At 40.9% G+C, this 24,494-nt stretch overlaps 1 protein-coding gene across 5 annotated transcripts in view; it reads left to right on the top strand.

The window, feature by feature from the left end:
- The window catches only part of LOC149153430 (zeaxanthin epoxidase, chloroplastic-like), a 230,511-nt gene extending 207,313 nt beyond the window's left edge, over positions 1-23,198 (top strand). For 4 of the 5 annotated variants that reach the window (XM_089440859.1, XM_089440862.1, XM_089440861.1 and 1 more), the window contains 7 exons: positions 21,404-21,449; positions 21,636-21,700; positions 21,848-21,949; positions 22,086-22,137; positions 22,474-22,562; positions 22,659-22,746; positions 22,844-23,198. In XM_089440859.1, the coding sequence (XP_089296985.1) occupies positions 21,404-21,449; positions 21,636-21,700; positions 21,848-21,949; positions 22,086-22,137; positions 22,474-22,562; positions 22,659-22,746; positions 22,844-22,909 (508 nt within the window). In that variant the 3' untranslated portion in view covers positions 22,910-23,198. Of the gene's footprint in view, positions 1-21,403; positions 21,450-21,635; positions 21,701-21,847; positions 21,950-22,085; positions 22,138-22,473; positions 22,563-22,658; positions 22,747-22,843 lie in introns of those variants that run through there. The other variant, XR_016262920.1, reaches the window with a different exon arrangement.
- Positions 23,199-24,494: the final 1,296 nt, after the last annotated feature.

Raw genomic sequence — 24,494 nt, forward strand, 5'->3', positions numbered from 1 at the left:
TCATTGATCCCAGATCAATGGAGGTCATCCTAGCATAGGGAGTATGGTAGATACAACGAAGCATCCATCAATAGAACTACTAGGGTCCCTATCCTCATTTCCCTGCTCATTGATCAGATGAGAGGTACTTCACATGAGTCCCAGACTACATGGGTAGGATGCCTCGACAGGAGAACTAATCATCCTGTCCACAGGAGAATGAATCATCCTGTCCAGTGGATACCACAGAGAACTAATCATCCTGGCCTACAGGAGAACGAATCATTCTGATCCATAATCGCCATGGCGAACGAATCATCCTGGCCCACAGGAGAACTAATCATCCTGTTCCATAGTCACCACGGGGTGTCAGGGGAAGGTTGAACCTTTTACCCAGTACAAAGTGCACCAACAGGGGATGGTGAGTTACCCTATGGTCATATGTTGCTCCAAGAAGTACCTCGCGCCCCCTTGGAGCTCCCAAAGCTCAGTACATCATACTTGACCCTCAAAAGAGGGTCTCTGAACGACTCCAAGTCGTTCTTGGAAAGTCAGAAATTTGATCTTTCCTAGGGGCTTTGTCAAAATGTCGGCGACCTGTTCATTTGTACCGATATGTTGGAGCCTTATAGCTCCCCGCTACACCATGTCACGAATATAGTGGTACCTGATATCGATATGCTTGGAGCGATCATGGTATACAAGATTCTTTGATAAACGAATCCCGCTCTGGTTGTCACATAGGATCACAGTGGTATCCAATGTAAATCCACACAGCTCACTGAAGAGCTTTCGTAACCAGACTGCTTCACAGGAGGCCATGCTAGAAGTAATGTACTCTGCCTCGGCAATGCTCAAAGCCACAGACTCTGCTTCCTGCTCATCCAGGATATCAAAGTAGATCCCAAGGAGAAACAACACCTGAAAGTTCTCTTACGGTCCACCACATTGCCTTCCCAATCAGCATCAGTATATCCAAGTAGTTTGACATTTCTGGCAGTGTATCTTAACCCATAAGTAATTGTGCCACGAAGATATCTCAACAGATTCTTGGCACCAATCCAATGTATGTGGTGAGGTTCAAGCGTGTGTTGACACAACGTCTTGACTGCAAAGCATATATCTGGACGGGAGTTCACTAGGAACATCAATGCTCCGACGAGTTGACAATACTCGGTGGTATTTCGTAAAACAGGTCCAACAGCACTACCGCTTAACTTCTTGAAGTCAAGCTCGATTGGGGTGGTTACAGGCTTGCAGTCCACCATGCCGAATCTCTCCAATATCTTCACCACATATTTTCCTTGAGATAGGAAAATCTCCCCTGGTTTCTGCCAGACTTCCAGTCCTAGGAAATAGTGCATAAGTCCTAGGTCTTTCATCTCGAACTCAGAAGCCAACTCCCTCTTACATTCGTGAATGAGAGGGTTTGCACCTGTTAGAAAGAGGTCGTCAACATATAGCACCAATATGAGAGGCTTGTCATCTATAACCTTAAAGTAAAAGTTGGGGTCAGCTTCACTCCTAGTGAATTCCAGCTTCATCAAGTAGCTATCGATCCTCTCATACCATGCTCGGGGTGCTTGCTTTAGCCCACAGAGGGCCTTCTTCAGCCTGCACACATGAGATTCTTAATCATGTATCTCAAATCCTTTAGGTTGCTCCACATAGACCTCTTCTTTGATTGAACCATGTAAGAACGCAGTCTTGACATCCATCTGTTGTAAGTTCCCTCCTTGTGAAGCAGCAAGGGTTATGATTGAGCAGATGGTGGTATATCGGGCAACAGGTGCAAATATCTTGTCATAGTCTATACCTTCCTTTTGGGAGAAGCCACGAGCGACAAAACGAGCCTTATACTTTTCCACACTTCCATCAACTGCATGCTTTATCTTGTAAAGCCATTTTGAAGTGACAATTGCCTTGTCCTGGGGTTTGGGGACTACATCCCAGACATCGTTCTTCATAATAGACTCATATTCTTCGGTCATATTATCCTTCCATACTTTATGCTTGATGACATTTGTGAATGATGAAGGCTCATTTTGGATGATCGTGCTCGTGATGGTCATGTATCCTTGATACGTGTTTGGTTTCTTACTTTCACGGAAGGTTCCTTGGGGTGTTGTGTGTCCTTCAGCGTCATCAAGTGTCCCCCCTAAGCCATGAAGGCCTCTTCCTTGAAGAGGAGGACTCAGGCGGAGGAGGATCAATAGGATCCAGGGGTTCTTCCACATCGAGCATTGTCTCCTCTTCTTTTTCTTTCGGTTCCATGGTGTCAGCTTCTTGAGTGTTCCTCAAAGTAGGAAGAATGTCCACCTTGCTAAGGGCCATATCTTTGTCAAAGGTGACATCATGAATAATATCGACTTCCCTTTGACCAGCTACATAGATTCTATAGCCTTTAGTATTTTCACTATAACCCACAAAGATTCCTTTCTTTCCAGATGCACCCAATTTATTCCTTTTCTCTTTCGGCACATGAAAATATACCGGGCTTCCAAAAATTCTAAAATGAGATACATTAGGTTTCTTACCGTGAACATTTCTTCAGGAGTTTTGGAACCCTATGCTTGATGAGGGCATCGGTTTTGTACATATACAACGGTGTTCGTAGCTTCAGCCCATAGAAACTTCGGAAGTCTTTGATCATGGAGCATAGCACAGACAACTTCCACAATTGTACGGTTCCTCCTTTCCACCACACCATTCTGCTCAGGAGTATAGGGTGTAATGGTCTCCCTCTTAATGCCAGCCTCTTTGCAAAAGTCATGAAACTCATTGGATTCATATTCAGTCCCACTATCAGTCCTTAGGATCTTGATCTTCTTTTCGGTTTGATTCTCGATCAAGGCGGATATGTCTGAGTGAACCAACTGCAATATATTGAAGGTCTTGCTTTGGCTTGAGGGGAATGGTCCCTTTTGAGCTTCCCTTTGGCACATCCTGGATATACACCTTCTTGCTCTAATCTAAACTCAGGCATCCCAGTTACCATTTTTCTTACATTAGGTAGAGCTTTATAATGAAGGTGCGCAAACCTCTGATGCCAGAATTCAGACTGAAGAGATGTGTCACAAGTCATGACACCCAACGGACTTCCTCCGACCTGATATAATGAATCAACTCGAAACCAAGAGTAAAAGCATCTTTAAAGTTCTTTTTCCATACGCGTACCTTGCCATCGCTGAAAGCCACCTTGTAGCCTTTGTCTTCCATTGTCGAAATGGACACCGGGTTCTTTTTGAGATCAGGTACATATAATACATCTTGTAAGTGGATGGTATTACCCTGATTTAGTTGAAGAGTGACATTTCCTACGCTTTTCACGGGATATTTTGAATTGTCTCCAAAAACAATTTCCAGGTTGGTTTCTTTCTCTACCAGATTATAGAGAGCTTCTTTGTAACCAGTGAAGTTCCTTGAGGCACCACTATCAATAAGCCAATTTCCCAGTGAGTCTGGGGGAGCAGTAGTAGATAGAGCAACTGGTATATAATATTCATCTTGCTTATTGTCAACAGTGTTAGATTCATACCTAGAATTTCTTGCCTTCTTGAATGGTTGTCCTCTTCCTTGATTTCCGGCACTTCTTTTACCTCTGCCATTTGACTTGCCATTCCTTTGATTGCTTTGAGAGGGATTTTGATCATCATCCCTGTGTGAGTCCCTTTTATCAGGGCACTCCCTTGCATAGTGACCCATTTTATTGCAATTGTAACATCATCCCTTTCTTCCACCCTTTGGTCCAGCCTTTCCTTTGAATTTAGCCCCGGAATTGTTTCCTCTTTGCTTTGACTTCTCCCTTGGTCCATTTGTTCCTAGCAGTAGCAGATGCATTTGATGGAGGCTCAACAATTCCGCCTCTCACATGGTCCAACACTTCCTGTTCTTCTAATATTAGATCGAGAGACATCTTCCATCCGTGATAGTCAGACTTCTCACGGAGTTTGTCTTCAGCAGGGAAGTGTGTTGAGGACCCCATGATTTCTTTCAGATAGCCTTGCCAACCTTCTCTTCGGTGATTGCTCTTGCTCTTGCTTAGGCTTTGTCTTCACCTCACCTCTGATACCATGTTAAGTTATGGTATTTTCTATGCTTAGAGCAGTTTACTTATCTTTCTTATTATATCACATGTACATTAAGTAAAGTGCAGATAGAACATTGAAACGATCAACAGAAAACAAGCCAAGACAAGAGACACAAGATGTGGCGGCTAGCCAGGGACAAACCCCAATATGGGGAACCCTTTGATCAAATCTTTTATGTTCAATAATTCAGCAAAGAGAAATAGTACAAAGATCTGATTTATATCAGCAACAACAAACCCTAGATCAGCCCTAAACTAGTGCGGAAAACCCTAGATCGAACTCGTCAAGTCTCCACCGGTGAGTCGTTCACTGTGCACCAGTCCAAGACTTCGCCATGCACCAGTCCAAGACTTCGTCGCGCATCGGTCCAAGACTTTGCCGTGCACTAATCCAAGACTTCGCCATGCACTAGTCCAAGACTTCGCCACACACCAGTGCAAGACTTCGTCGTGCACCAGTCCAAGACTTCGCTGCGCATCAGTCCAAGACTTCGCCGTGCACCAGTCCAAGACTTTGTCGCGCATCAGTCCAAGACTTCGCCGTGCACCAGTCCAAGACTTCGCCGTGCATCAGTCCAAGACTTCGCCGTGCACCAGTCCAAGAAATCTGCGTCCTTCTTTTCACACGTGTGAGAGAGAGCCTTTCTGCGCAGGAGAGAGAAGAGACTCTTTTTCTGCATAGGAGAGAGAGAGATATGATGAGAAGTGAGTGACCAAATGAGGAGTCATCCTGTATTTATATCCAAACGTTGAAGGTGAATAGATGTGTCTGTTGGGCGTCTGAGCCTACATAAGTTGCTGGCCGACTTTGATAATTTGTCAATAATCAAAATAAATTCATATCTCCATAAATACTTATCGGAATCAAATGATCTTTAGATCAATCCTACACCTCTCGACGAGAGTAATCTAGGAAAAAATATTATCACCCATGAATAAGGTGACCCACATGGAGTTTGGCCCTAGTTGCCAATTTTAATAGTTGTGAAAATCGATCTTTTGCCCCCTGGACTCACACCCCGACTCCCGACAATTGAAATTCGACTTCCCTTAGCAAGAAACTCAACATCCCCTCAAGGATTGTGTGGCCCTTGCTTCAAGACTGCATGGCCAGCATCATCCTCTCTCTGGACGTCTTTCCATCCTCCCTCTGCCTCGTACTCTCTGGAAATTCCTTCTTCTGGATTCTCACTACCCCTCTGCTGCAAGAAATCTACTTAATCGAATTTTCCTCTGGAGAACTTCTCACTTCAGAAAATCGATTTCTTGATATCTCTCGGTGTATTTCCAAATGACCCTCAAGCCCCTTCTTATATCTTCCTATTGGACAACCAACGACCTAGACTAACTCCTAATCAGAGGCTTAGATCATTTTGACTTGCTTCGTCTTTATCTAGAAGATTCACCCACAATTAGATTAATACCCATTAATATTTTAATTTTCCTAAGTTTAGACTTAGGAACTCCATTAAAAATATTAATTATTTTAATATAATCGTCTTTGGGTGGAATTTCCCAAAACGGTTTCTGGGTTCTTTGGAATGCATGTGGCCAAGCCTCCTTGCGAAATTTGAGGCCTAGAGCACATCCGATGCTACCCCAAATCAACACTCCCTCTTAGCGAGGAATGTGCTCTAGGAATATACTATTGTTGCATATTGCTCTGACTCTGAAGCATCGTCCTCTACGTTGTTGATCTCTGACATGTTGTCCACCAACTACTGCGCTGCTGATCTTTGACATGTTGTCCACCAACTACTGCAATGCTGCTGTAATTTTACTGTTGTCTTTGACACTGCCACTGCCAATGGTACATCTGTACTACAACTCCCTCTCAAATGTTGCATCTGCTATGCTGCTAGCACTGCCACTGCATCCGTACCGCAACTCAGTTGCTGAGAGAAGCAATTGAAAACACCCAAAACTGGACAAGTATCCAGTGGATACACCTCGGTGCTGAAAGCCTGATTTCTACGAGTCCCACGCTATCTTCCGAAGCCACTGCGTTGCTGAAGCTCTATACTGTGCCTCCATGTTAGTTTTTGGTAGCATCGGATGTACTATAGCCATGAAAATTGGTGGAGAGGCTAAGGCACATGATTTCTAAAGAACCCATAAACCGTTTGGTGAAATTCCACTTAGATTGTAATTTATTAAAATAATTAATATTTTTAATGGTGTTCCTAAGTCTAAACTTAGGAAAATTAAAGTATTAATGGGTATTAATCAAAATATGGGTGCGAATGTTCTAGAAAGCGGATCAAATCAAGTTTTTAATCTTAGTCGTTGATTAGAGACTTAATCTCGGTTGTTCAAATCTCAACGAGAAAAGTATAAGAAGGAGGCTTGGGCTTCATTCAAAAACACACAGAGATAACAAATTGATCTAGAGTTTGAAATTTCTGGGGCTAGGAAGTTGAGAAATTTGAACTAAGTGATCATTCTGCAGCAAAGGGGTAGGGATAGTTCAGGAACACTGGGCAAAGAGGCGGAGAGCCACTAGTGGAGGTAGCGCAACACCTAGAGGGACTGACGCTAGGCCAGTCTGGGCCCACGCAGGCTTGACACTGGGCCAGTCTGGGCCCACGCATGCCTAACACTGGGCTAGTTTGGGTCCACACAAGCCTGACGCTAAACCAGGGAGAGCCAATGCAGAGGAGAAGCTGCCCTCAGGCGGAAATCCAAAATTTTGTCGGGGAGCTATCGGAACAGCAGGGAGAGGTTGATGCAGAAGCTCCACGAAGCAGAAGAGAGCGCAGAGCTGACATAGGGCCTACGCAAGGCCAACACAAAGATAGCCAGGGTTAGCCAATTCTACTGTCGGATCAGCCAAAAACTGCCAGGTGAAGTGAGGTAATCTCACTCAATTTTCCGCCATTATATTTTTATCTGTAACTGGATTAATAGGAGGGCATCCAGCATTGTATTCAAAACTACTACTTAATAATATAAAACCCTTAGAGCTGCGACACTGGTTTTCCCGCATTGGGTTTTTCTAAGGACTATTTTGTCCAAAAATAACGGTGTCCCATGTATCTTGTTCTTTGCTCAGTTTCTTGTTTCATGTAATCAAATTAAATTGGTGTAGGCTGCAGAAGTAATTTACTTTAGTATTATTCAGAAAATAACTTGATAATGTATATTAAAATCAAGCAGGTGAAATAAATTCAGTTTTGTTGCAATAGGGGTTCCTTGAGTGTAGGATTTTTCACACTCACACTGTTGCCTCTCTGCTCTGCGCTGCTCAAGTTCTGGCACTACTAACTACTGCATTTGTCACTCCAACACCCCATGGCAACAACTGAAAACTCCTCCATCGCGCTACTACTGATCATGGGCTCCTGTAGCAAGGTGATGATCCAAAAGGTGGGCTCTTCAAGGATTCTGACCATCTGTAGCTCTATCGAACTATAGTTCTATATCAGCCCACCTCCCTCCTGGAGGTATCTTGGTTGTAATGGCGAACTCCTCCTCCTCTTCGATCTTTATGGCTACAACCTTAGGATCATGCTTCTCATCCTTGTCCTTTTTCTTCAAAGGACACTGGGATGCATAGTGGCCCATCTCGCCACATCTGAAACACTTCACCTTGGAGATGTCCTTCCTTCTTCTCTGTTGCCCCTTCTACCCCTTCAATGCAAGGGTTGCATTCTCCTCCTCCTCTTTGGGCTTCGACTCACTGCTGTTGCTGCTCCAATCAAGTTTGAGATTGACTAGGTTTGTCCTCAGCTCCTCCTGTTTTAAAGCTGCCCACATCTCATCCCAATTAGGCAATGCTGCTCTGCCCAGGATACTCTGGATAAAGACTTGCCACTCATCCGAGATAGAATTTAGGGCCAGTTTCACTAACTCTGAATCCTGAGGTGTATGCCCTGCAGCCAACAACTCATCATGGGTCTCCTTCAGCTTCGTGATGAATGGATCCACACGTTCTCCCTTCTGCATCCGAGCAGATCTCAACTTCTGCTCTAAGTACATTTTTCGCTGCTCAGAAGATCCTTGATACAACGTGGCCAAGGCATCCCACATCTGCTTAGCAGTTGCTCAGCGACCAACGTGGCACACCAAGTGATCCTTGACTCCATCCAAGATCATCCTCTTAGCCTTTGCCATCTCATCTCTGTACTTTTTTAGCGGATCTGCGTTCGCAGTGACAACGACCACACTATCAACATACGTCTTGAGGGCGTGCTCATCTAGAAGGAAAGACATTCTAGCTTTCCAGATGACGTAGTTGGAAGTCTTGTCCAAACCTGCCCTGATCCCTCAAGCCACTGGTTTCCATATCCTCTGAAAAATGTCGAGCAACTCCCTCTTTCTCCCTACTGCGTAGCTTCTAGGTTGGCATGCGCACTCCCTAATGGAGTTGGTAAGTCTACTGCTCCTCTGCTGCTTAGCAAATGAGAAATATTGATTTCCTCGGCAAGAAATCACTAAGGAAGTATTCCCTCACTATGTGATATGCTTCCTTCTTCCGACGACTTTTCTGCCCAGCACTTAGCTTGCAAAAAATTGTGTCCCTCTAGCTTTGCGCTGAGGCTCTGCGTGGCTCCCTTTGCCTCGGAAAATTCTCGATCCAACAGTCTTACCTCTCTTTCGACTCACTCAGAGAGAGACAACCTCGAAAATATAGCCCTCCTAGCTAGAACTGCGCAATCCCTCAGGGGATTCAAACTGTTGCTTGCTGCAGCAAGTTGGCCCTTGCTTCAGTGCTAGATCTGCTCTTCCTGTTTCACATCAACAACTCTGATACCATGTGAAAATTCCTAGATCTAACAATCTCAGGAATCCTACTGCAACCAACTGAATCTACTTCACCTAGATTGTAAATTACATTACAAACTTATTTCAGATTTCTTCTTGAAATATTGAAGTAAATTACTGAAGCAACCTACACCAAATTAAATATGATTCTGAAACATAGAAATTGAGCAAGGAAATACAAACACATAGGACACCATTATTTTTGGACAAAAGTCCCCAAAAAAACCTAATGTGGGAAAATTGGTGCAACAGCTTTGAGGGTTTTATTATTATGCAGAGAAAATCTAAGTACAATTCTAGGATGCTCAACTAGCAATCCAATACAGAGAGAATACTGGACAAAAGATTGCCGAAATGATCTCACCCTGTCACGAGGAGAATTAGTGACTGATCCTACTGAACTAGAGGCTCTGCATCACCCTCTACGTGGCCTCTACGCAAAACTGCGTCACTCCCGGTAGTTCCCGCGTCACCCTTGCTAGATATTATGCTGCCCCTCTTCTAGATCTTCTGCTGGCTGAGAAAATCGATACTCTGCCTCCCGGACTCACACCCCGGCTTCCCGCAACTAAATTCAACTTCCCTTAGTAGGAAACTCGACTTCCCCTCAAGGACTGCGTTGCCTCTGCGTCAGCACTGCGTGGGCCAATGTTAGCCTCTCTTTGGACGTCTTTCTGTCCTCCCTCTGCCTCGTACTCTTCGGAAATTCCTTCTTCTGAATTCTCACTGCCCCTCTACTGCAAGAGATTTTCTCAATCGATTTTTCCTCTTGAGAACTTGTCACTTCATAAAATTGATTTCTTGATCTCTCTTGTTGTATTTTCCAAATGACCCTCAAGCCCCTTCGTATATCTTCCCGTTGGACAATCAACGACCTATATTAGCTCCTAATCAAAGGCTCAAATCATTTTGACTTGATCTCCATCTTATCTAGAAGATTCGCCCACAATTAGATTAATACCCATTAATATTTTAATTTTCCCAAGTTTAGACTTAGGAACTCCATTAAAAATATTAATTATTTTGATATAATCGTCTCTAGGTGGGATTTCCCAAAACGGTTTCTGGGTTCTTTGGAATGCATGTGCCCAAGTCTCCTTACAAAATTTGAAGCCTAGAGCACATTTGTTGCTACCCCAAATCAATAGTAGTTAAATTCTCTCGTATGTGTGATATGACAATCTGGAATCTATTGTTGAGATTGCGGAATTAAGAAATCTAGGGTTACATCAAACCCTAGTAGATACTAGTCATGTTGTTGATTAAGCTGTGATTGATTTTGATTGTTGAAGCTGATGTATAAAATTTAGGATATGTATAAAATCGTAGTGAGGGAGTGACAGATATGGTTAAGAGGGAGTGACAAATATGGTTCTCTACTTCATGTGTCATGCACTAGACCGGGACTAACAGCCGTAAGTTTTAGTGAAGGCCATGAATAGGAGAAGGAAATTGGAGAATGCGTTTTGAGGTGTTGCTGAAAGAAGGAAAGAAGGATCCGATTGAAGAATATGTTGTTGCATATGAAGTAGGAAAGAAAAGTGTATGATTGAGGAATATTTTTTCAAAAGATTCAGTTGATAGTCCTACTATGGAAAGTTGAGAAGCAACATCAAGTTGTTTGGAAGACCCCAGAGGTTTGTATTTGATTATGTACATTATTGATTGGGGTGGTGTTTTTACAAGTGAATCTCTCGAAGGTTTTGATAGCCTGCTGGTTACCAATTAGTTTGATTAGGTGAGATTGGTTATCCTTGATTTGCTGGATCAAGGAGTGTTGAGCCTTTGCGTGTGAAGCATTGTCGAGGACATCTGGCTGGCACTCTGTGTTGATGTCTAGGTCCGGAAGTTGGAAGGATGGCATTGGTCATTGAACTCTGACATGCACCTGGATCTCTGGGTTGATAGTTAGCAAGTAAGCCTTAGGGTACCTAGAAATGTTGAAAGCTTGAGTCCATTTTATTCCCATCCGGATAGATTGCCCTAGTCAGGAATCTAGTCTGTGACATTGTTGTGCCTAAATTGTTGAGAGACCAATGGATAGATTGCCCTGGTTAGGAATCTAGTCCATGGCATTGTGGAGCCTAAACTTCTTCATAGATGATGTGTTGAGATCTTCCATGTACCTCTTTGACTATATGTAAATATGAATACCTCCCTATTTAAGAGGGAGTGTTGGAAAATGTAACTAGTTTCGGTCTTCATTATTGTACTTAAAGTAAAATGTAATATATTTGTCAAAAGAAAAGCAAAAAGAATTTTATTATTATTTTATTTGACTTATTAAAGCATGGATTTCATGCTTGGGTCAAATGTCATAGGTCAAGCCTCCATTGAAGGCTTTAGGTTAATTGTCAAAGTCAATTTTTGTTTGAAGACTTGTCCTCTGTCAAGGTCTCCTTGCTGTCGGCTTCAAAAGAATCCTCTTCAAGTCAACAACCCTCAAGAGAACTCATGTCGGCCCAAAAATAGTGACACTACTCTTCAAATTATCATGTCGGCTCATTTATGGACAAACAACGATATATATAAGGATGAGGACTTTGCATTACTAACACAAATTTTTGGATCAGGATTTCGGAGCACAAGTTTCAGTGCTACAAGTTCAGATAAGGGAAAAACATTTCGGTGTCATTTCAAGGAGTTTGGATAGGGCATGAAGATGATCTCCATGCTCCCACAGATCGATGTTAGGCCTCCTACAGTTCGGTATTATACTCCCTCATTTCAGTGCTATGCTTCCACAGTTCGTTTATGTCTCGATGCTATTATAATGTTGCTATCACAGTGGATGAAGGAGCTCGGATTAGGTGCAAAAGTAATCTCTTCAAAGGATCAAAATGTGAAGATGAATGACTGCTACAGGAGCTATAGAACTGAAGAATGACAAGGTTGACTTGATGGATGGAGGATGTCTTGGGTCTAGATTGTAAGGGTCTTGGTCGTCTCATCTTTTGAATCTACCAAAGGAAGAATTTGTGACTGGGTTTCCCCTCGAGGGGGGTTTTGCCCTGGCATCGTGCCTATATATTGTGTTCTCTTCTATTTGTTGCTTGGCATTAATCTTGATGATAAGAAAAGATAATTAAAAAATCTATTACTAATAATGAAAACATCACAAGTTAATGTCATTAATAAGGGAAGTCTTTTAACTGTCAACTCCTTGATTTCCCAACAGGCCAAACATCAACAGCGTGACAGAGGGTGATACAGAGACAAGGTGTTGTAGCAGTGCAACACTAGAACACCTTCCTTGCTAAGAGGGAGTGTTAGTTTTTGTTGTAGCATCGGAGGTGTTCTAGTTTCGAGACTTTGTGGGGAGGCTAAAACACAGGAGTTCTCCATAACCCAGAAATTGTTTTTGGAAATTCCACATAGAAGTGTCTCAATTATATTATTAGCCCATTTTTAAATAGTTCCTAAGTCTAAACTTAGGAAAAGTGGTTGATTAATTAGTATTAATTGAGAAAGGTGTGAATCATCTAGAAACTCACACAAATCGACTAGGAAATAATTTCAGCCATCAATTAAGTTTTAATCTTGGCCATGGGAGTCCAATAGTGATATTATAAGAAGTCGATGCATAGATGGAGAAACAGTTTTGAGACTTGAGATCAATTTCCTTGGGCAGTTTGATTTATCTAGAGAGCAGCAACAATTGTCGAAAGAGTTCTATCCAGAGAAGGGAATGTTGATTTTGGGTAGCATCGGAGGTGCTCTAGCTCCGAAATTTTGTGGAGGGGCTAGAATTCATGAGATCTCCAAGACCCAAAAATCGTTTGGTGAAATTCCACCGGGATTGTGAGTTATTGAAATAATTAATATTTTTAATGGGGTTCCTAAGTCTAAACTTAGGAAAATAAAAATATTAATGGGTATTAATAAAAATATGGGTGAGAAGCTTCTAAGAGATGAGGATCAAGTCTGTTTTAATCTTAGTCGTTGATTAGGGACTTAATCTCGACTGTTGATTCATCAACAGGAAAAGTATAAGAGGAGGCTTGAGGGTCAGTTGGAGACCACACCAAGTGATCAGTCAGTTCAATTTTTCTAGGGCGTGGTTCGCTGAGAAAATCGAACAAATGATCTGAGTTGCAATGAGAGGTGCAGAAGCAGAGATTTGGATCGGAAAGAAGTTCTGAGCCAAAGAGTACATGGCAGAGAGGCAACGCAGAGGCCTACGCAGCCCAGGAAGGGGCTCACGCAGTGCTGACGCAGGCCAGGAGGGTCTCTTGTAGTGGCAGTGCAGAGTATTCGTTAGAAGTCCGAGATTTTGCTGGAGAAGCGAGGTTCTGAGCCGGGAGGGCTGAACAACAGTCTTCCTCCAACAAATTGATCCAACAGAAGGGGTGACACAGTCTCCTAGAGGCAAGATGCTGGCCCAAGCAGTGATTGCGCTGGGATTTCGCAGTGTTTGCCGGAGTTAGGCCGCTTGGTGGATCAATTGTGACTTGGAGAATGAGGTAAACCCTCGTATGTATTTCTTGTTGCCGTGATGTCTTTGAAAGGTTAGCCGGTGTGAGAGGAAACCTGTTGTACTCAGATTCTTCTTGCTTAATAATAAAACCCTCTATCTATTGCATTGGTTTTCCCGCATTGGATTTTTCGGGGACATGTTGTCCAAAAATAACGGTGTCCCTTGTGTGTTTGTCTCATATATTTTTAGTTTATGATCTGTATGTCAGTGTAGTCTGCAGTAGTGTTTTTCATCACTATTTATAAATTAAATAACTTGTTGAATGTAATAACAAGTAGGAGATGATAAACCAGTGATTACAGTAGGATTTCTGATGTGTAGATTCAAAAAATTTCACAGGGAAGCAGAGATAGAGAGGGGCAGAGATAGTGATTCCAGAGGAAGTTTTCTAGTTCTGGAGAGTCAGAAACAGGAAGTCGAAATTTTCTCTAGGATGTTGCGCAGAGGCAGTGCAAAGCCTCAAGAGGGCAATTCGATTTTGCTGGAGATAAGCTTGTTTTCAGTTCTAGAGGTTGGGAAGTGTTTCTAGAGTGCTGGAGAGACAGTTTCTCAGTCATCAGCAGGCAAGATGGATATATTGGCAGCTGATTCAGGAAGAGCATGAAAGTGTCTGTGCTAGGGTGACGGAGGGCCTGCGTAGAGCTGATTGTACGACTAGCTTTTCAGAGGTTAGAAAGTGTCGGGATTGCTCGGACAAAGGGTAATTTCCCTTAGAGAATTTTTGCCAATATTTCTCTTCGATAGATTCGCTAGTTTGGCGATATCTATTGTACTCATAATTTCTCATTGTTGCTTAATAATAAAAACCCTCAGTGATGGCACCAGTTTTCCCAAGTTGGGTTTTTCTAGGGACTTTTGTCCAAAAATAATTGTGTCATAAATTTGTATGTGTGTGCCAGTATTTTCTCAGTTTCCATTTTATCTTCTGCAATAGTTTTTATTTGTGAAGATTGCAGTGTGATTGATTCGTTGTTGCCATAGCAATAATCTGCTAATTTAATTAATAGTTAGAAGAATTAATTCCAATCGCTGCAATAGGATTTTAGTAGTGAAATTTTCACACAGTTGGGGTTTTGTCTCACCATTGGAGGCAAGGGAGAGCTTGCATCATTGTTCTAGCCCTTGAAGATTGGATACATGCTTGTTCGATTCAGTTGGAGACCCATGGGGATGCTTCTGTGCCCCCGAAACCACTTGGGAGCACCAAAGGTCATTTGCTTGGAGATCAAGGGGCCACCCCCTTCATCACCGTCATTGGATCCCTCCTATTTATCATGGCACATGAGGGACTTCGCTAGGCCTTCCAACGACCCTCCTAGCGATTGTATTATCATTTTGGCCCTCTTGAGAGGCTATTTTTCATATTATGGAGCTATTTGGTGGGCTTGTCACCAAAAGGATGTTATTTTGCACATTATTTTTATTGTAGGGGCATCATTAGGCCTAATTAGGCAAGTCGAATCACTTGGAGGATCATATATGTTGATGAGAGGTTCATTTCATTCCTCATCATCACTTGGATTTGTATCTTTCTCTTCTTGAGAATTTCACACTACCTATTGAGGGACGAATTGGAGGATCTTTAATGCATTTTGATGTTTGGATTGTTTCTATTCTATCTTGGAGCTTTTCTCTTGCAAATATGATGAATGGATATACTCTTTCGGCCATGTAAGTTTATCTTTTATGTGAAATTTTCATTATATGTATAATGTATGGAATACTGTATCATGAAGTTGTTTGTGCTCTAAATTTATGTGAAAATCTTGAATCACTTGGTAGTCTTGATCTATTGCATGCGTTATTCATTGGGCAACAAGAGTGAATGTTCCTAGGGGTTATCTTTGAAAGATTCAACCTTGAAACTCCATCTAGTTTTGCAAACAATGTAAATTCCTTGTATAGTCTAACTACCACCTCCTACACTAGCGAAGTTGCATATTGGACTCCTTGATGAAGCAAATGGTCTAAAATCAAATATTATTCTCGACTTCATTCTTCCAATTGGATAGGAACTAATCCTTGTCTTGATGATCACCTCAATGAATTTTTAGTTCCCCTTTTCTAAACTCTCTAAGCCCTAACCTTAGAGGTCTCCTAGGGCATCAAGCAAAATTCATTTGAGCCATCCATTTTGAGAGCGAGTAGAACTGAACCTGCACTGGTGTTTTCTCTTGGTTCTCACAAATTTTGAAGCATTTTCCACGGCTAGATTTGGAGATATCCCAAGCCCTAGCTCCAAAATCGTTCTTGTTCCTAGCTTTCCTTGGTTAGTGGCTTCCTCAAGGGTCATTTCATTACAATTCAAGCGAAATCCATGTTTCATTGATCCTCTTCTTGTCCCTTTGAAAATTCAGAAACCTGAATCATATTGCAGCAAATGGAAATTAATTGTTAATTAAATTTAACAATTTATTTACTGTTTGCTGCAACAAACACTAAATAAAGCACATTGCGACCTACACAAATAAAATTGTGGAAGAATAAATGCTAGAAGAAATGCTTGCACACACATAAAATAACAGTTATTTTGGACAAATGTCCCCAGAAAAACCCAACTTGGGAAAACCGGTGCGACAACTGAGGGTTTTAATATTAAGCAACAATGAAATAATCCGAGTACAACTGGATGCCGAAACTAGCAATCCTATAGAGAAAAATTGGCAAGAAAATCTAGTGAGGAAATTCCTCACTCCACACGAAAATTCATCTCAAGTTCAGTCATCCAAACTGGCTTTGCACAGCTACTGCATCACCCTAACATAGTCTCTTCTGCACTCAACTCGAATTAGCTTCTCCTCAAGCCACCTGGTCTGCTGCTGCTTGGGAAAATATCTCTCCTGGCCTCTGGGACCTCTGCTCGACTTCTTACACTGAAACTCTGCTTTTCCCCAGTAGTTTCGAAATCGCCTCTAGAGGTTGCTGCACTGCTCTGCATCAGCCTCATTGTGGCTCACTTGCCTCTCTGCAAATGCACTCACCGGAACTGGAATCCTTCCTTCGATTTCACCGCCCCTGCCCCTTTATCACTGCTTTGTTCTCACTTCCGCTCTCTTTGGCAACTAACTGCCGCTACTCTGGAAATCGATTTGCTCATGAAATTGAACTTCTCAAGTGTTCTCTCCAAGTTCCTATCGACTTCTTCTTATAATCCTCTATTGGGACTCCAACCACCAAGATTAAATTTTAATCGATGGCTAGGATCATCTTGAAGTCGATCCGTGTGAGTTTCTAGAACATTCACACCTTGACATAATGAATTATGATTAATTAACCATATTCCCTAAGTTTAGATTTAGGAAATATTTAAAAACTGGCTAATAGTCTAATTAAGTCATTTCTATGCAGAATTTCCAGAAACGATTTTTGGGTTTTGGAGATCTCATGTATTCTATCCTCTCCACAAAATTTCAAGGTTAGAACACATCCAATGCTACAAAAACTAACACTCCGTTGCTTGGTTTAGATCTTTTGTTTAAAGTTTCACTTGAAATCCTAGACTTTGTTTGGGGCCTCTTGGACTTCTTTGTGGTCCCATACCCTCATTATTCATTATTTTTTAAGGCCACCTAGAAAGCCTTCTTCCCTTAGGAATCCTAGGTCTAGGGCATCCCTTATCAATCAAAATAACTCTAATCCCTAGGTCTAGGCCTCCTTTGAGCCTTTCTTGGAGAGCCCCACACCTTGCTTCTAAAGCAAGCAAACCTTTTCATTTGAGTCTCACCTATGAATGGGCTCTAGAAATCACTGCTTATCCAATCATTGACTTATCATTCATAGTGATTTCCTTCATATTGGGACTCCTCCCATCGGCGAAAGTCCGTAAAGAGCAGGGGACATCGACTAAGGTGACAATGGATCCTTGTCCCATTGTTGCTATTTGGTGTAGTAGTTGCCTCTTGGAACCCCTCTTAGGACCCTTGCTAGATTGAGTGGTAACACCTCCAACAAACCACGAGTGTCCATTACAAATGTCAAAACTAGGACCTCATCCACTAGCACCAAAACAACCTCAAATACACCAATACATAACTCTGTTCCGAGTTTGTCCTTCTGTTGTAGGTTCTCATTTTGGTTAGGGTTGATGTCACTCTGCTCCAACTCTTTGTTTGTCCTCCCAAAACCTCCTCAACAGTTGCGGCCCACCTTTGTCTTATTTTTGCCCCGAAATGTTACCTTCTACGAGAGTTACCGACCCTCCTAAGGCCTTATGGCACCATTCTAGGCAATGATATAGGGCTCGACCCTTCTCCCATGCTAGGTACAAGTCTGCGACTACCAAATGAGCTTCCAAAACAACCTTTTGCCCGCCTATAATGAACCAAATCCCTGTGGCCTGTAAGATAGAGGTTGTTCACACAAATTATGCCATAAAAAATAGACCCAAAACTCCCTCAAGTTATGCGACCCCTACAATGACTCAGACCTGCAATGGAGACAAAAAACAGATCTAAACTAGTCACGTGTTCCCACACCTTGTCCTCTTCTATTGGCGGCTGCCTCAAAGATGTATTGGTTCTGTTTTGATGCATATTGGATGTGCTAAATGATCTCCAACTCACCTTGTATTTGTATCTTTCACAAGGGCTTCATGTGGTGTCAACAAACATGTCTTGTGGCACACCAACACACCAAGCCGACCTGACTTATGTGCCACAAAACCCAGCAACAATATATAAAAATTAATATCTCATCATAGACACCTCATATTTGAGTGATTTTCACTGCCCCTTTCTCCTCTAAGGGTCCTCTAACATCTCCATGTGTCAAATCACTCAAATGGCTTAGGGTTCCACACCCACCAACTTGGGTGCAAAGCCCACACCTTGGGTTCTAAGCCCACAAATCACTTTTGTGGTGCTCCAATCTCCAAACCCCGAACCCTAGGGCTTGGAGTACCTCCCAAGCTACGAAATCTCAACATGGCCCACAATATTCAGTAGTAGATGGATCAGTGTTTAGGATGGCGTAGGCAGATCTTGAGTGATAGTTGCAGACCTAGTTGCAATCAAATGTTGAGGGGCGCAGAGCAGTTGTAGTGCAGACAGTTACTCAGTGGATAGTGCAGAGGCTAGTTGCAGTTAGAAACTCCGAAGACAGTTGCAGAGCCAATCCATAGATTGTTGATTCAAATTTTTAGTTCTCAGTTGCAGTAGTTAGAGCAACAACAACAATATGAGATCAAATGCAGCACAGGGAAGAGTTGGCACAGTGTAGTGCCAACAACAACAACGCATATGCAGGATGTTTTAGCTACATAGTGGCAGATGAATTAGAGTATGCGCAGTAGTTGGTGGGCAGTGGCAGTTTGTCATAGATGTCAGACATCAGTAGCGTGAGGGAAAATGTTATGGGAGAAACACCTTCCTTGCTAAGAGGGAGTGTTAGTTTTTGTAGCATCGAACATGTGTTCTAGTCTCGACTTTGGTCAGAGAGGCTAAGAAACACAAGATCTCCAAAACCCAGAAAATTTTTGAAGAGAAAACACCCAAAAACAACTCAATTAAATCAATTGATCTATAATTAAAAAATGCTTAAGTCTAACTTAGGAAAATCAATTAATTAAAGGGAATTAATTGAGAAAAGTGAGAATGCTCTAGAAACTCACACGAATTGAGTTTGAGATGATCTTAATCATTGATGGGGATCTAATCATGGTCTTTGGTTCACCAACGAGAGATTATAATAGAAACTCGATGCGGATGGAGAAGAGACAATTGAGAGGTCAAGTTCCTTGGTATATTGAGCTATCAAGTTGCAGAGATTGAACAGGGAAGAAGAGTTCGAGCTAGAAGGGATGCAGAGACAGAGAGGGAGCAGCAGAAGTGAATTCCAAAGGAGATTCCAGTTCGGGAGAGGCAGCAGCAAGAGGTCGATTTATTCCACTAGGGAAGCACAGGGACTGTGCAAGAAGCTTCAGAGGGCGGTTTGATTTGGTTGAGGAGGAGGCCGATTCAGGTGCCGAAGGTTGAGATAATTTTCTAGAGTACCGGAGAGTCACCTCCAACAACAACAACAAGAAGGATGTCTTACTAAGAGGAAGATTCAGGTAGTGTGAGTTACAACTTGTGCAACATCTATGTAGGGGCTCGCGTAGGGGCCTTGGATAGCCAAATTCGAGTGGTCAGTTTGTAGTCAGATTGCTTGTGGAGGGGGGAAAATTTCCTTTGACAATTTTGGTGAGATTATTTGCAGAGGATTCCCAGGTTGGCATCCAGATTTGTACTTGCAATTTTCATTGCTGCGTAATAATAATAAAACCCTCCTCTGCTGCACCAGTTTCATCTATACACCGGTTTCCCACATTGGGTTTTTCTAGGGATATTTGTCCAAAAATAATGGTGTCAAATTTATTGTGTGCGCTCTATTTTCTCAATATCTGTTTTTATTTTCCGCAATATTTTTATGGTGAAGAAATTGCAATGTGATTTATTCGTTATTTTGTTGTAACAAAATAAACTGCATAATTAATCATTAGAAGAATAAATTCAAGTTGCTGCATTTCAAGGAATTTTCACAGGTTGCTCTTCGTTCTGTGGCATTCTAACGATTCTCGTAAAACGAGGATATTGTCAACATATTTTAATTAAATACACTAAACTTCATTTGGGAAGGATTATTTGGAGGAACACCTTAGTGTAATAGCTCCTTTGAACCAGAATAAAGAGATCTATAGGATGGGATGATGAAAAGTGACTTTCAGTGGCTAGAGAGATCATAGAGGCAGATTTACCATTTTTCGGGATTAAAAAGTGTCTTAAATAAAATAAAAAGTCACTTATATAAAATAAAAGTTAAGGGGAGGAGCTTCTAGAATGGAAATAAAGTAATAAATAAGTGCTTCTAGAAGATTATAGAGAGATCCATCAAGTCTTTATAAGGATGAGGAGCAAGTCATTTGGGCATATCTTGGATTTGGAGTATTTTCTTGTGGAGAGAGAGATCCATCAAGTCTTTATAAGGATGAGGAGCAAGTCATTTGGGCATATCTTGGATTTGGAGTATTTTCTTGTGGAGAGTTTCTGGGAACTTTGGTTTTTAGGATCAAAGAGCCCTAGGACGAAAACCTTTGGGTTTCTTTTAGTGTGTTGGACAAAATCCCAACTCACTGTTGAGGAGATTTCATCCATAAATCTGACGGAGCTTCATCGGCATCAGTTGTGAGCAGATCTATGGATTGGAGTGAGGATCACATTTCCATTGATGTAATAGCTATTGTTGACCATTAGCTGGTGTTATTTAATATAATAATAAGGCTGAATTTTGCTGAGTTTTCTCGTATTAATTCCGACTTTGCAGCATTTCATGTAATTTCTGGGTTCTATTGCAAATTTGTTTAATTTGCTTGCAATATCTATCGTGTAAAATTATGAAAATTTTATGGTGTTTTTTAATTTCATGGAGTAATTTTGCCAGAGTTATTTTTAACGAAAATATTCCGAAAGGAATATTACACCTATTGAGGCCTATAGATAAATGTATCTCTGGTCTTAGTTCCATCAACCAGAGAATGCTGAAATGTTTGTACAATGAAAGGTTTCCTGCATCGAAGATTGGGTGTGTGGATAGACAGAGGGGAGGTGGCAAGAGATGACCCATTGTCCGACCACAAGGCCATCAAGTTAATGGTCTTCTGGGAAAATAATAAAATGGATACTTAGACGTTGTACAAGTTCAGTCATGCCCCAAGGGTAGGTTGAAACTTGTAAGCATGAAATCTTGAGAGTTTGGAATGTTACCTTGCCACTTAAGGTATGACAGTTGCACTAGCTCCGTAAGAAACACATAAACAACTTATTATGCTTACTAATATTCTAAGACAAAAATTATAGAGTGTCACAGGCTCCAATAATGCATGCCCTTATACTTTCCCCTTGGTGGCTTGTTGTATTTTTGCTCCAAGTGTTACCACTACAACTCTAATTTCATTTCTAAGAGTGAATTTTCTATTTTTCCCTATCTTGATTTGTGAAAGTATATTAACTTTTCCCTAAATAAATGCTGGGTCATCGATTCACTGTTTTCATGGTTTTCGTTTTAGGTTTTCTATACTTTATCCCTCATCTTTATGACAGACATAATTTTGAATGCAGCTCAAAACTAGAAGGGTGGATACCAAGTTGCAGACTGTCTGATAAAGTATGTTGGTTGAACGTTGTGTCTATAATGCTTTTACAATTCCCAAATTTAAAATCTCTATTCAGATTCTTGATTTGCTTTCCTAAGAGCAATTTAATTTTCCTTTCCTATGTAGCATAGCAATCTAGCTATTAGCACTGCTGTTGAAGCAAAGTGTCTTCTAAATTTACTTGTTTGGAGTGCCAGGCAAATGACCAACTGAAACAATGGTTGGCTGATGACAATGCAATGGAACAAGCTATTGATGCAGAGTATGTATTTTTCTCTCTTAGAATGTGAAGTGATAAGATGACTTACATAATATAGAGCGATTATGTGGTATTCATGCAAATTGAGGCATTTTTAATTTAATCATTCTAGCTTGTTCTGACTATCTTGGTGGCTTCAATTTATTTTAGTTGGTATCTTCTACATGCAGAGCACCAGTTGCCTAGTCATATATGCAGTGCTTGTAAGGCTATTCGACTGAGCAAAGAGGACAACATGCCTTCTGTTATTGGGTATACAGGAACACCACTTTCTACAAAAAGGAAAAAGGAAGTTAATGGTTACATCCAATTGATAACCTTGTTTGCATTGTTATTACTCCATTCATTATCTAGGCTAGTAAATAAGAGTTTTTTTTGCACTGGTCAGGAGTATTGCGTGTGGTTCAGAAGGTGTACGAGCAGTACTACCATATCCAGAGGTCAGTTCATGTCATCCCGCTTTTTTGTATTCGAGAAACCTTTAGAAGCCCACAACATGGATAGAAACAAGAAGCTTGTACCAACCATATCCATGGAATTCACCATAAACTGTACCAGATGTGCCCTATTTTTCTGCTGTATTTTCTTTTGAAGCAGTGATTTACTTTCCTTTTAAGTTATGATTGGCACTACAGTTTGACAATCAATGTTATGGTCATTACATTTTATTCTGATTCTGGTAATTATGCCATCAAGATGTGAAGCTTTCATTTACTTCATCGAACTAGAGTTGCAGGATTAGGAAAGGCTGATCCGTTGGTTCTTGCGATGAACAGGTGTCTGAGAGACATGCCTCCATTGTGCATAAAGATAATGCATTCTTTCTCACTGATATGGGCAGTCAACATGGTACCTTGATAATAGAGTAAGTTTGAAGAAGATAAGACGGGTCTTTCTCTTATTCAAAACGAGGGTATAATACTTCTATTCTCAGAAAAATTAACAATTGTTATCTTTTCAGTAAAGAGGGTAGGAGGCATCATGTTCATTCCAACAAGAAAATCAGAATACATCCTGGTTATGTCATTCAATTTGGAACACACAAACAGGTAGTTATCATGAATTTACTCAACTTTATTTCATCTTTAGAATCTACTAGGATGCATAGAAATTGTCTCATATACTGACTTAAGCATATTTGTGCAGGCTGCTTTACGGGTGAAGCTTTTTAAAACCCTGCCCAATGAAAATTCTATCGTACAAGATGCATAGTAATTGGATGTGCTGGAGAATAAATCCAACTTATAACAGACTATGTTGCGTCTGATTGTTTTGCTACAAAAGTTTTACTTTGAATACTATATTTTATCACCATGTACAGCCAATCACTGCATAAGAGCTGGGTGGCTGTCTGACAGAATTTTTAGTCTCTCAGAGTGACTTCTTTAAAGTTGAAAATTCCTTGTGGAAAAAGGAGATGGATGATTTTCTAACTTTTTGTATAATTTCTTTAACAGTGATTAATACTTGCATGTTTGCTATATCACAAATTATTTATATAGACAGTTGTCTGTGGTCACGTAGATTGAGTTTGTTATTATATTGCAGATGCAATCAGATGAAATATTATAGTTAAGAAGCAAAATCAATATTGAAGGACCTTGAAATTTGTTGTTGATTTGTTTTGCTTAAAAAAATTGTAACTTCTAATCATATGAAAAGAAATGACATTGTAATTTTTATTCATATGAGAAAAGAAATGGCATATTGTATTGTGGATTCTTGGACGCTTCTAATCATAAGAAAAAGAAACGGCATTGGAACTTCTATTCATATGAGAAAAGAAATGGCATATTGTATTGTGGATTCTTCGAGGCATTCAATAAATTCAGGAGAAATATTCCTAGTGAACCCTACTAAAATTACATATGATGAGTAGTACTTGGCACATATACATAACCTATGTAGTACAAAAAGTACTCGTACTCATCATATGACAAAAGTTGATCCCAATCTTTTCCTTTTTTAACCTCAATCCACCTCCCTATTGTTTCTAAGGGACTAGCTCTAGATCAGACATCAGATCTCTGATTTCATGGAGTCATAGAGAGTGCCACCTTCTTATTGGAGTCCAACTGATCATATTTATCAAGTTTCTTCATTCCCCTTGATGGAGATTCTTCGAAAACCATCTTTAAGGAAGATACCTCTAAAATCTTAACTTGTTCTCCAACCTCTAGGAGCAGAGTGGATTCCTCAATATGAACTTCAGGACAAACACTAGTTCCCTATGGTGGATATTATGCATGTTGGTTTTCTGTATCTCGTTCCTTCACCTCCTTTGAGAGGTGCTTCTTTGGTGCATTCCAACCTTTGATTTGATTTTGGATTCTCTGGTCCCCATTGAGTGGGCTCAAGCTTGTTGGCAGAGGTTTTTAAGATACCTATTTGTTGTTGATTTGGGGTAGCATTGAATGTGCTCTAGGCCTCAAATTTTGTAGGGAGGCTTGGGCACACGCATTCCAAAGAAACTAAAAACTGTTTTGGGAAATTCCACCTAGAGATGATTATATTAAAATAATTAATATTTTTAATGGGATTTCTAAGTCTAAACTTAGGAAAATTAAAATATTAATGGGTATTAATCTAATTATGGGTGAATCTTCTAGATAAAATGGAGATCAAGTCAAAATGATCTAAACCTTTGATTAGGAGTTAATCTAGGCCGTTGGTTGTCCAACAGGAACATATAAGAAGGGACTTGAGGGTCATTTGGAAATACATCAAGAGAGATCAAGAAATCGATTTTCTGAAGTGAAGTTCTCAAGAGGAAAATTCGATTGAGGAGATTTCTTGC

The sequence above is a fragment of the Pinus tabuliformis genome, chromosome 9 (genome assembly GCF_031772625.1).
Source record: "Pinus tabuliformis cultivar Carrire ecotype Pingquan chromosome 9, CPIR1, whole genome shotgun sequence".
In the NCBI taxonomy this organism is placed as follows: Eukaryota; Viridiplantae; Streptophyta; class Pinopsida; order Pinales; family Pinaceae; genus Pinus; species Pinus tabuliformis.